The sequence below is a fragment of the Piliocolobus tephrosceles genome, chromosome 20 (genome assembly GCF_002776525.5).
Source record: "Piliocolobus tephrosceles isolate RC106 chromosome 20, ASM277652v3, whole genome shotgun sequence".
In the NCBI taxonomy this organism is placed as follows: domain Eukaryota; kingdom Metazoa; phylum Chordata; class Mammalia; order Primates; family Cercopithecidae; genus Piliocolobus; species Piliocolobus tephrosceles.
The window spans coordinates 9,814,165-9,826,412 of record NC_045453.1 but is presented as its reverse complement, the minus strand read 5'-3'; the positions used below and the strand labels follow the sequence as shown (position 1 = coordinate 9,826,412).

The window sequence follows — 12,248 nt, the reverse complement described above, 5'->3', positions numbered from 1 at the left end:
GGTTGGGTGTGGTGGCATGCACCTGTAGTCCCAGCTACTTGGGAGGCTGAGGCAGGAGAATCGCTTGAACCTGGGAGGCAGAGGCTGCAGTCAGCTGAGATGTCACTACTGCACTCCAGCTTGGGCAACAGAGCAAGACTCCATATCAAAAAATAACAACAAAAAAGTACTCTTCTGACTCCCTTTGGGGAACCAGTCAGAGAATTCTCTCTCTTGTGCTATCTTCTCTGTGTTCAAAAATAAGCCCCTAGGCTGCGCACAGTGGCTCACGCCTCTAATCCTAGCACTTTGGGAGGCCAAGGTGGGCGGACCACCTGAGGTTGGGAGTTTGAGAGCAGCCTGGCACATGCCTGTAATCCCAGCTACTTGGGAGACTGAGGAAGGAGAATCACTTGAACCGAGGAGGCAGAAGTTACAGTGAGTTGAGATCATACCATTGCACTCCAGCCTGGCAACAAGAATGAAACTCATTCTCGGGGGAAAAAAAAAAAAGAAAAAAGAAAAAGAAAATAAGTGCCTAATAAACACCTTGTCTGGGAAACTTGCTCTGCCTCCCATCAATTTCTGTCACACGAGAGTCGAAGAATCTGTGGTTGATACCAGCTCAAACAAGAGGAATGTATTTTCTCACAGTTCTGGAGGCTGGAATTATAAGATCAGGGGCCAACAGGCCTGCTTCCTGGTGAGGTCACTCTTCCTGATTTGCAGAAGGCTGCCTTCTTGCCGTATCCTCCCATGGCCTCCCTTTGGTGTGTGAGCAGGAAAAGAAAGATCTCTGGTGTCTGTTCATCTTATAAGGACACTGCTCCTACCAGAATCCTACCCTATTGGTCTCATTTAACCTTAATTACCTCCTTACAGGCCCTGTCTCCAAATATAGTGACATTGAGGTTTGGGGCTTCAGCACATGAATGCAGGGGACGGGGAGGTCACAATTCAGTCCATAATGCTGTGGGTTCACTCAGGGAGAAACAAGGAATTTCTCAGAGGAAAGGATCTTTGTGAGCTTGACTGATGGACAATGCTATTCCCTAGAGACAGTAGGACATGAGATGATGAGGAATTGGGGTAGACTGCTCTGCATACAAGTGTCACTACAAGGGGAAAACCAGCCAGATAACACTAGGTACCTGGAGCTGAGTGTCAGATGTTGGAGTTGCAAAGTGTTTCAGGGATGCTGTCAGTTACAAAGGAGAAAAAAAAAAATCTAAAAATTCAACATACACACAAGCAAGAGAAAGTTCAAATAATGCTGGCTTCAAAATGAAGGAAATTGTACTGGCTCATGTAGTGGGAAGTGTTACTGGGAGACAGTGTCCAGGTTCTTGGCGTCTTGAACAGAGAGTTGGACAAAACACACAAACAAAGCGAGGAAGGAATGAAGAGATTTACTGAAAATGAAAGTACACAACACAGTATGGGAGTGGCCCGGGCTTAGGGGATGAAAGGCCCCATTACAGAATTTGTGGGGGTTTAGGCCGGGCGCGGTGGCTCACACCTGTAATCCCAGCACTTCGGGAGGCCGAGGTGGGCGGATCACCTGAGGTCAGGAGTTTGAGACCAGCCTGGCCAACATGGTGAAACCCTGTCTCTACTAAAAATACAAAAAATTAGCCGGGTGTGGTGGCACACACCTGTAATCCCAGCTACTTGGAAGGCTGAGGCAGGAGAATCCCTTGAACCCAGGAACCAGAGGTTGCAGTGAGCCAGCCGAGATCGCACCATTGCACACTCCAGGCTAGGGAACAAGAGCGAGATTTTGTCTCAAAAAAAAAAGAATTTGTGGGGGTTTAAATACCCTCTAGGGATTTCCACTGGTCACTTGGTGTATGCCCTATGTAAATGAAGAGGATGAAGTAAAGTTACAAAGTCATGTACTTGACGTACGACTCGGCACACGCTGTATGGAGAGGATATTTCCCGTCATAGCTGAAGTGTGAATCGGCCTTATGTTCCCCACCTCCAGACTGCATTTTCCTGCCACAGAAGTACAAAGATAGGGTGGACTTTTTGGTTGGTTGAGCAAATGGCTGAATATTCTCATCAAAGGCCTAAAGTCTTTCCATAGCGATTGCTTCTTCATAAACCTCTTCCAATGGTTTTAGGATGGCAAATTCCCCTTTTGTTGTAACACAGGGGATCTCAAGCAAATTTATGTGGGATTAAGACTCGCTGGCTGGGCACGGTGGCTCAGGCCAGGTGTGATGGGTCACGCCTGTAATCCCAGCACTTTAGGAGGCCTAGGTAGGCAGATCACCTGAGGTCAGGAGTTCGAGACCAACCTGGCCAACATGGTGAAACTCTCTCTCTACTAAAAGTACAAAAATTAGCAATTAGCATGGTGGCATGCATCTGTAATCCCAGCTACCTGGGAGACTGAAGCAGGAGAATTGCTTGAACCCAGGAAGGGGAGGTTGCAGTGAGCTGAGATCACATCACTACACTCCAGGCTGGGCAATAGAGCAAGACTCTGTCTCAAAAAAAAAAAAAAAAAAGACTCCCTGATGCAATTACCATTTGAGTTTAGGAATCAGTGTTATGTTTGAAATATGAGTTGTAAATGACTCTTAGCAATGTCTTTTAAAAGGATCTAGGCCAGGCATGGTGGCTCATGCTTATAATTCCAGCACCTTGAGAGGCTGAAGCAGGAGGATTGCTTTAGCTCGGGAGTTTAAGACCAGCCTGGGCAACAAAGTGAGACGCCGTCTCTACAAAAAATTTGTAAAAGTTAGCTGGGCGAGGTGGTGTGTGCCTTTGGTCTCAGCTACTCGGGAGACCGAGGTAGGTGGATCACTTGAGCCTTGGGAGGTTGAGGTTGCAGTGAGCTGCGATATACCACTGCACTCCAGTCGGGGCAAGACTGAGATCCTGTCTCAAATAAATAAATTGATTAATTAATTGAAAGATCCATGACTTATTTTTACCCAAGGATGCCCTAGGCTCCTAAGGGAAGTCTGGCCACTCCTTTGTATGTTTGAGCATCCCAAACTCCAAATGACACAGTCACTCCCACCCCAAGCACTGAGCCACTCGCAAGGAGTCACACTACACTCAATAGGATGAGATGGCTTCTCTCCCTGAAATAATTTAAAAGCAACAGATCTTGTACTCAGCTTGAGTTGCAGAAAAGAGAAATAGTGGTTTTTTTTGTTTCCTTTCATTTGTTTTGTTTTATTGAGAAGGCGTCTCACTCTGTCACCAAGGGCAGAGTGCAGTGGCACAATCTCAGCTCACTGCAACTTTGCCTCCCAGGTTCAAGCAATTCTCCTGCCTCAGCCTTCTGAGTAGCTGGGATTACAAGCCTGTGCCACCATGCCTGGCTGATTTTTGTATTTTTAGTAGAGACAGGGTTTCACCATGTTTGCCAGGCTGATCTCGAACTCCTGACCTCAGATGATCTGCCCACCTCAGCCTCCCAAAGTGCTGGGATTACTGGCACAAGCCACCACGTCTGGGGTGAGCAATAGTTTTCAAGGCAGATCTTGGTGCAAGCCCGAAAACTTAATATTAATACATGTGTGTAACCCTGGACGAGTCATTTTACCCTCTGAGCTTCATTTCTTTGTCTGTTAAATGGGTATAAAAACACCTGGGAACTTTATCCGAAACCAATTCCTTAAGGAGTAGTCTTTTCCCTGTGACCCAAATGGTAAACATGTGACCTGGTTTGGTCAATCATTTTATGACCTTGTCCACAGTGACTGGTCCAGTAGTGGATGCTGAACTGAACTTGTTGACGTTATTCCCTTGCAATTTTTCCGTTGGAACTGGAGAAGCGGAGGCTTTCTCTCACCTCTAGATGTGGAGCCCTAAGGATGGGATTTGAGAGCTATTTGGCCCCATCATTTGAGCTCATCTCTTACTACTTCCCATTTTACTCACTCTACCCCATCCACAGTGGCCTGCTTGGTATTGCTCAAATCCGGGCATGTTTCTGCTTCAGGACCTTTGGACTTCCTCTTTCCCTTTTCTGCAATGCTTTTCTTCCAGACATCTGCAAAGCTGATTCTTTCGTTTCCTTCAACTCTCTGCTCAAATGTCACCTTCTCAAAGACCTATCCTGAACACTCTATCTGAAATGGTGACGGTGACCCTATCCTCCTCTCTACTCCTCTTTTCTTTTTTTTTCCTCTTTCTTTTCTTTTCTTTCGACGAAGTCTCGCTCTGTCGCCCAGGCTAGAGTGCAGTGGCATGATCTTGGCTCACTGCGACCTCTGCCTCCCAGGTTCAAGTGATTGTCCTGCCTCAAGCCTCCCGAGTAGCTGGAACTACAGGTGCGTGCCACCACGCCCAGCTAATTCTTTATTTTTTTAGTAGAGACCGGGTTTCACCATGTTAGCCAGGATGGTCTCTATCTCCTGATCTCGTGATCCACCCTGCTTCCACCTACTCAAGTGCTAGGATTACAGACGTGAGCCACTGCACCTGGCCTCTTTCTTTCTTTTTTTTTTTTTGAGACAGGCTCTCACTCTGTCACCCAGGCTGGAGTGCAGTGGTGCAATCTGGGCTCACTGCAACCTCTGCCTCCTGGGCTCACATGATTCTCCTACCTCAGCCTCTGGAGTAGCTGGGACTAGAAGCAGGCACCACTGCACCCGGCTAAGCTAATTTTTGTATTTTTTGTGGAGATGAGGTTTCGCCAAGTTGCCCAGGCTAGTCTCAAACTCCTGGACTCAAATGATCCTCCCACCTCGACCTCACTAAGTGCTGGGATTACAGGCGTGAGCCACTGTGCCCACCCACTCCTCTACTCCTAATCTCTTACCTTGCTCTGTTTTTATTTTCCATAGCACTAACTTCTATCATATAATCTAAGTTCATTATTGTTATTTATATTATTATTACTCATTGCCAGTCTCCTACCTATCTCAACTAGAATGTATGTTTCTACATCTATGAACACAAAAGGACTGATAGTGAACATACTCAAAGGCGACCTTTGGCTCTTTTTGTGTGTATATATTTTGTGTATTTGTTTTCTATGGTTTCTTTCCTTTTTATTTTTTATTTTTTTGAGATAAGGTCTTACTCTTTCCCCCACGCTGGAGTGCCGTGGCACAACCATAGCTCACGGCAGCCTTGACCTTCTGCATTCAAGTGATTCTTCTGCTTCAGCCTCCTGAGTAGCTGGGATTACAGGAGCCAGCCACCATGCCTGGCTCTAAGTTTCCTTTCTTTCTCTCTCTTTCTAATTTATTATTATTATTATTATTATTATTATTATTATTATTATTATTATTATTATTATTTTGAGACAGGATCTCACCCTGTCACTCAGGCTGGAGTGTAGTGGCATAATCGTGGCTCACTGTAGCCTCAACCTCTCCAAACTCAGGTGATCCTCCCACCTCAGCCTCCTGAGTAGTTGGGACTACAGGCATACGTCACCATGCCAGGCTAATTTTTGTATTTTTTTGTAGAGACAGGTTCTGACTATGTTGCTCAGGTTGGTCTCAAACTCCTGAGCTCAAGTGATCTGCCCACCTTGGCCTCCCAAAGTGCTGGTATTACAGGCATGGGCCACCATGCCCAGACATTTTTATTTTTTTATTTTTATTTTTTATAGAGGCAGGGTTTTGCTATGTTGTCCAGGCTGCTCTCCAACTCCTGGTCTCATGCAACCCTCTTACTTCAGCCTTCCAAAGTGCTGGGATTATAGGCATGTGCCACCACACCTGGCCTAGTGTTCTTTCTTTCTTTTTCCTTTGAGGTAGGGTCTTACTTCCTTTGCCCAGGCTAGAGTGCAGTGGCTTGATCTCGGCTCATTGCGGCCTCAACTTCCCAGGCTCACATGATCTTCCCACCTCAGCTTCCCTAGTGGCTGGGATTACAGGCACAAGCCACCACACACAGGTCATTTTTTTTTTTTGTATTATATTTTTAATAGAGACGGAGTTTTGTCACATTGTCCAGGCTGGTCTCAAACTCCTGAGCTCAAGGGACACACCCGCCATGCCCTCCCAAGGTGCTAGGATTACAGGCAGGAGCCACCACACCCAGTTCAAGTTTTCTTTCTTGGGCATTAAGTATTTTATTTTATTTTATTTTTTGAGATGGAGTCTTGCTTTGGTGCCCAGGCTAGAGTACAGTGGTGCGATCTTGGCTCACTGCAACCCCTCCGCCTTCCGGGTTCAAGTGATTCTCCCGCCTCAGTCTCCTGAGTAGCTGAGATTACAGACATGCACCTGGCTAATTTTTGTATTTTCAGTAGAGACGGGATTTCACCATTTTGGCCAGGCTGGTTTTGAACTCCTGACCTCAGGTCATCTGCCCGCCTTGGCCTCCCAAAGTGTTGAGATTACAGGCGTGAGGCACTGAGCCTGGCCCACTTGAGCATTATTTTTAACAGGTAAGAAAATCAATACTTAAAAAAGTTTTTTTTGGCTCAACTTTGCAATTTGGGCAGATGGGAAAAAAAGTCTTGAGGAGGCTAAGTTCAGTAAATGGAAAAGGCAGTACAACAGAGATGCAGAGAGTGGTGGCAGCAGGCATTGAGAACCAGCAACATTGGTTGAAAAGGAAGCTGTGAAGAGCTGTAAAAACCACAGGTGAATGCAGCCCGAAATAAAATTGCCCAGCTTGGCTGGCTGGGTGTAAGGTAGATAGAGAAGGTCAGGAAAGGTTTGCTGGGGTTATTCAAGGTCATTGGGTAGTGGGCCTTAAATTAATTGATCTTATTGTTTTTTCTAGTCCTAACCGTACTGAGATTGATTTTAGAAGAGGACAGCTTGAGCAGTCATTTCTCTCACTATGGTCAGAGTTCAGGGCCTGTGTCTAGTGGGTGTTGGTTCCCAGGCTGTGGAATGATGATGGAAAAGGATTGCTAGGACTGTAACAGGAGTTAATAAAGTGGCAAACTGGAAAGAGCCTATACTTTGGAGTGAGGGAGCATTGCTTTTGAATCTTCTCTCTGTCCCTTACCAGCCATGTTGACCCTGAACAAGTAATTAACCACCTAGCACAAGATCAAAGGCCCTGTGAAAGTAGTGAATTAGGGAAAATATAGTCAGTATGGCAATAAATTATACTTTAACAAACAAAAACAGAAAATAAAAATTCTGGACGGGCGCGGTGGCTTATGCCTGTAATCCTAGCATTTTGCGAGGCCAAGGCAGGCTGATCACTTGAGGTCAGGAGTTCGAAGCCAGTCTGGCCAACATGGTGAAACCCCGTCTCTACTAAAAATACAAAAAAATTAGCTGGGCGTCGTGGCAGATGCCTATAATCCCAGCTACTCAGGAGGCTGAGGCAGGAGAATCGCTTGAACCCGGGTGGCAGAGGTTTGCAGTGAGCCCAGACCACCCCACTGCACTTCACCCTGGGCCACAGAGCAAGACTCTGTCTCAAAAAAAATTAAAATTAAAGTAAAAATAAACAATGAAATTTTAAAAAAACGAAAGTTCTTAAAAGCAACTGCTTTGAACAAACACAGTTGATTAAAAACCCTGCTATAACACCTTCTATTGTCCAGGAAACCTTGCTGTCAGGGCAGGTTTCCCCACAAGTCTTATAAACACAAGTTTTTAAATCAGCCATTTCTGATTTGAGATTAAGTCTTTCATACATATGCTATCTGTTTTCTTACATCCTTGTTTTGGTTTCACAAGTCTTGGCAACTGTCAGGTCTTTTCACAAAGTTCTCTAGTGTTTGAAGGCATGTTTTTTCGGGGCCTGGCCTTCTGTGCAGATGGAAAACACCTCTTTTTTTTTTTTTTTTTTTTTGAGATGGGGTTTTGCTTTTGTCTCCCAGGCTATGGTTCACTGCAACCTCCGCCTCCCAGGTTCAAGTGATTCTCCTGCCTCAGCCTCCCTGCCACCACACCTGGCTAATTTTTTTTTTTTTTTTTTTTGAGACGGAGTCTTGCTCTGTTGCCCAGGCTAGAGTGCAGTGGCACAATCTAAGCTCACTGCAACCTGCACCTCCTGGGTTCAAGCAATTCTCTGCCTCAGCCTCTCGAGTAGCTGGGATTACAGACACCTGCTACGAAGCCTGGCTAATTTTTTTGTATTTTTAGTAGAGACAGGGTTTCATCATGTTGGCCAGACTGGTCTGGAACTCCTGACCTTCTGATCCACCCACCTTGGCCTCCCAGAGTGCTGGGATTATAGGCATGAGCTATGTGCGCAGCCACACCTGGCTAATTTTTGTAATTTTAGTAGAGACGGGGTTTTGCCGTGTTGGCCAGGCTGGTCTCAAACTCCTGACCTCAGGTGATCCACCCACCTCGGCCTCCCAAAGTGTTGGGATTACAGGCGTGAGCCAGCACACCCGGCAGGAACACCTTTATACTTTCCCCCATGGGTCTGCGGGAAAAGAGAGCAATTGAAAATTGTCGGTTAAATAATAGAAAATAGTTTTATATCAAACCCTCCTTTATTTATTATTAATAATAATAATTATTATTTTTGAAACACAGTCTTGCTCTGTTGCCCAGGCTGGAGTGCAGCAGGAAGACGTCAGCTCACTGCAACCTACACCTCCCACATTTGAGTGATTCTCATGCCCCAGCCTCCCGAGTAGCCAGGATTACAGGCATGTACCACCACGCCTGGCTAATTTTTGTATTTTAGTAGAGATGGGTTTCACCATGTTGGCCAGGGTGGCCTTGAACTCCTGGCCTCAAGTGATCCACCTGCCTTGGCCTCCCAAAGTGCTGGGATTACAGGCATGAGCCACTGCACCCAGCCCCAAATCCCCTTTAACAAGCAGTGGTTGGCAAGTTATCAAGACCATGGACTTTGGAGCCAGGTTACATCTCCTGGGTTTGAATATAGGCTTCATCATTTCCTAGCTGTAAGACTTGGGCAGCCGGGCATGGCTGTGTAATCCCAGCACTTTGGGAGGCTGAGGTGTGGGAATCACCTGAGGTCAGGAGTTCAAGACAAGCCTGGCCAACATGGTGAAATCCTGTCTCTACTAGAAATACAAAAATTAGCTAGGTGTGGTGGTGGGCGCCTGTAGTCCCAGCTACTTGAGAGTCTGAGGCATGAGAATCACTTGAACCCGGGAGGCGGCGGTTGCAGTAAGCTGAGATGGCGCCACTGCATTCCAGCTTGGGAAACAGAGCAAGACTCCGTCTCAAAAAAAAAAAAAAAATGACCTGTGGCAAATTACTTTTTCCTACATCCTAAGGTAATTGTGATAATTAAATGAAGTAATATGTGTAAAGCCCTTAGAACTTTACAATATTTGTAAAACCCTTAGAAGTTATAAAAATTATTTAATATTTAAATAATTTAATGAATGTATTTAATTCGTTAAGTATTACGTATAAATATAAAATTATTTTATATTTGTAAAGCCCTTAAGAACCGTGCCTGGCACACAGTAAAGCTCTGTTTGCAAATAATATTTTGGCTCACCAGTAGACCACTAGTTCATGCTGCTTGATGATAAGCTGATCCGCCTCATTCATCCTTGACCCCCTACACAGGTCTATGGCTTGGTTGCTAGGAAGGTGCGTTGACTTTATTAGCAGTAATAGTGATATGTCCTTTTACCAGGCAATTGCATGGACCAGTATTTATAGGGAAGTTTGAGCCCTGCCACAGAGGGGTTAAATGATGGGAAAATGCCTGCCATTTTCACATGCTGTTACAACCAGGCAGTAAAAGTCCTCAGAAGTTAAATTTTAAGTAATCAGACTGGCCACTTCCCTTCCTCTGGGAATGCAGTTGGGATGGAGGGCTCTGTCTCCAGTAGGAAAGAAGTCCTAAGTCCCCTCCTGTGTGGACACCAGACAACAGGTATCCCAGGGCCCTCTAGTTGCCCAGCAATACTGTGGAATGAAGACACCCTCAAGTCACATTTGAAATCATTCCGGGTTCTTCCAGTTCAGCACCTTGGCTGTTTTTCTCTTCACTGGGAAGGTGCTGGCAGCCTAACGGCCTTTTAGGTTTCTTTTAAGTTTGGGGCATCTGACACCCGGCTAAGGTGCGGCGGGTAGTGTACCTCATTCGAAGAATACCCCCAATTCACCAGACGAGACCCTAATTGCGGGTGCGGGGCCGGGCGCTCTTTCGTCCCCCCTTCCACCAGCACTACCCTCAGTTCTGCTTCTAACCACGCCCTTTCGCGTTCACTTCCAGCGTCCCGGCAGGATTGATTGAGGACGACTGGACTGCCATTGCGCCTGCGCAGGGAGCCCAGGGCGAGAGCCGCTAGGCTGCCCTGCCCGAAGGGCTCCACTGTCAGTGAGCCTGCGCAGGAGGCTAATAGGCTGCCAATACTGCTTGGACTCCGCGCCAGGGCCCTACTGTCAGTGCGCCTGCGCGTGGGCCAGGCGCCGAGGTTCTTGACTTTGCTGTGCTGGACGCCGGGTGTAGCCATGCAGCAAGCCGACTCCGACTCCGACCAGCCCTCCAAGCGGCCCCGTTGCGATGACAGCCCGAGAACCCCCTCAAGCACCCGTTCCGCAGAGGCAGACTGTTCCCCGGGCCTGAAACTCCATCCCGACTACAAGACATGGGGTCCGGAGCAGGTGTGCTTCTTCCTCAGGCGCGGTGGCTTTGAAGAGCCGGTGCTGCTGAAGAACATCCGAGGTAGCGGCTCCGGAGGGGCTGAGGGGCGAGGGGCGGCGACCTGGGTCGCGGGCCAGGCGCCCTAAGGGAGGGGGCCCCACGAGAGGCCCCAGACCGGGGAGCGAGCCCTGCGGCGGGAGGCGCCCGGGAGGGCGGACCTGCGCTGGGGGCGCCGAGGGAGGGAAGACCCGAGGCGGCGAAGGGAGCCCTGCGGCGGGGGTTCCCAGGAGGGCCTGCAGCATGGGGCGCGCGGGACTGACTCCCCGAGGCTGAGGAAGAAGACATGGGGTCGCCTGGGGTAGGCGACCCGTAGGATGGGAGCAGGCTGCCAGGATTGAGGACTTGGGAGGGGCAGTAATAGATTGGGATCTCACTCTGGTGGGTTTCTTAACTAACTTGCCACCCCGGCGCCGGACAGGCGAGACTCGGGTCCCTTTTTTTTTAGTTAGAAGGAGATTTTTCCCCAGACCTTGGTGGGCGGCTTGCTGTCATCCAGGCTCACGGGACCCCTCCGCGCTAACCGCAGCTCCTTGAACACTTGCCACATCAGAGGATGTTCTGGGGCTTTTAGGTTTCTGTTTCCTCCCTGAATTGAGGCTTTCCCTGAAGGGGAAGGAACTGGCTTGGTTAGTCTCTGAATTCCCATCACCTTCCTTGGCATCCCAGTAGCGCCCGATGGGCGTGTGTTGACTGCACTTGCAGAACATGGTAAGGATCGTGTTTTGCTCTTTAAAAGCAGGTTCTCCTCCAAAATCTGAACTCTGGAGTTGTTCAGTTGACCCCTTAATCCCCAGCACGCCACAATTTGGCCACATCACCTGGAGAAGTGTTTAGGTTGAGTTTTAAGCACATTTTACTGATTCGTGTCCAAGCATCCATCCTTGTGAAGTCTGCTCAACTTTTTGAGGTGGTTGTGAGATTTGACTCCTGCCTTATATCCTCTAGGTGTTCAATAGGAAGGTGGTTCTCTGGTGGTTGGGATTTGCAAATTTAGTAAATTTTTGCATTTGTTAGGTGGAGCCCTGTTTGGCTAGGTTGGAAACTGGGGTAGGAGGAACAATAGTGGTTCAGGACCCAAAGATAGCTTGAATGGGTATGGGAAATTGCATTTCTCCTTTTTTCTTTTTTTTCCCCCTTTTGCCCTTTCGTTTCCCTTCACTGCTGGGATGGATTATTGCTTTATTTTCTTTGACTAGCAACAAGTGGAGTGAAGTAGTTCCAAATTTTCTATCTCAAAATGTGGTTGGCTCTCTGTTTCAGTGGTCTGTAGATTAACTTGTTACCCTCCAGAATGATGTGTGTTTCTCTTGAACCCACAACCCAGTGCTATCAAAGACACTATGTGCTTTCATTTGGTAAAAACTGACCAACTGTTCCCAATTGCTCATGTCTTACCTTCTGCTTTGTCTTGACCAAACTTTATTCAGACTTCTCTCTTCCCTTATGGGCCCCTCAACTCTTGCTTACCCCCAGATCTGAGCAGGCAGGCCCTAAAGCAGTGCAATATGCCTCCCTCTGGTCAGTTTCTTTTAAGAACCGGCTGACCACAGTAGGATGCTGTCCTGTTGGGCTACACTGCTCATTTTCCCTTGCTCATCCAGGTTCCCTTCCAAAGATTCTGCTTACTTCTGCTTGCCCATCCTTTACCATATAAAAGAAGACCATTTTTCTCTTAGATTCTTTTTTTTTTTTTTTTTTTTTTTTTTTTTTTTTTTTGGTTTGTTGTT

General features: G+C 47.3%; 1 protein-coding gene across 1 annotated transcript in view; it reads left to right on the top strand.

Moving 5' to 3' along the window:
* The first annotated feature begins 10,074 nt into the window (after positions 1–10,074).
* Positions 10,075–12,248, top strand: part of SAMHD1 (SAM and HD domain containing deoxynucleoside triphosphate triphosphohydrolase 1) — a 41,483-nt gene continuing 39,309 nt past the window's right edge. Inside the window, exon 1 of the mRNA XM_026455277.1 lies at positions 10,075–10,542. Coding sequence (XP_026311062.1) covers positions 10,329–10,542 — 214 coding nt within the window. The 5' untranslated portion in view covers positions 10,075–10,328. The remainder of the gene's footprint in view (positions 10,543–12,248) is intronic.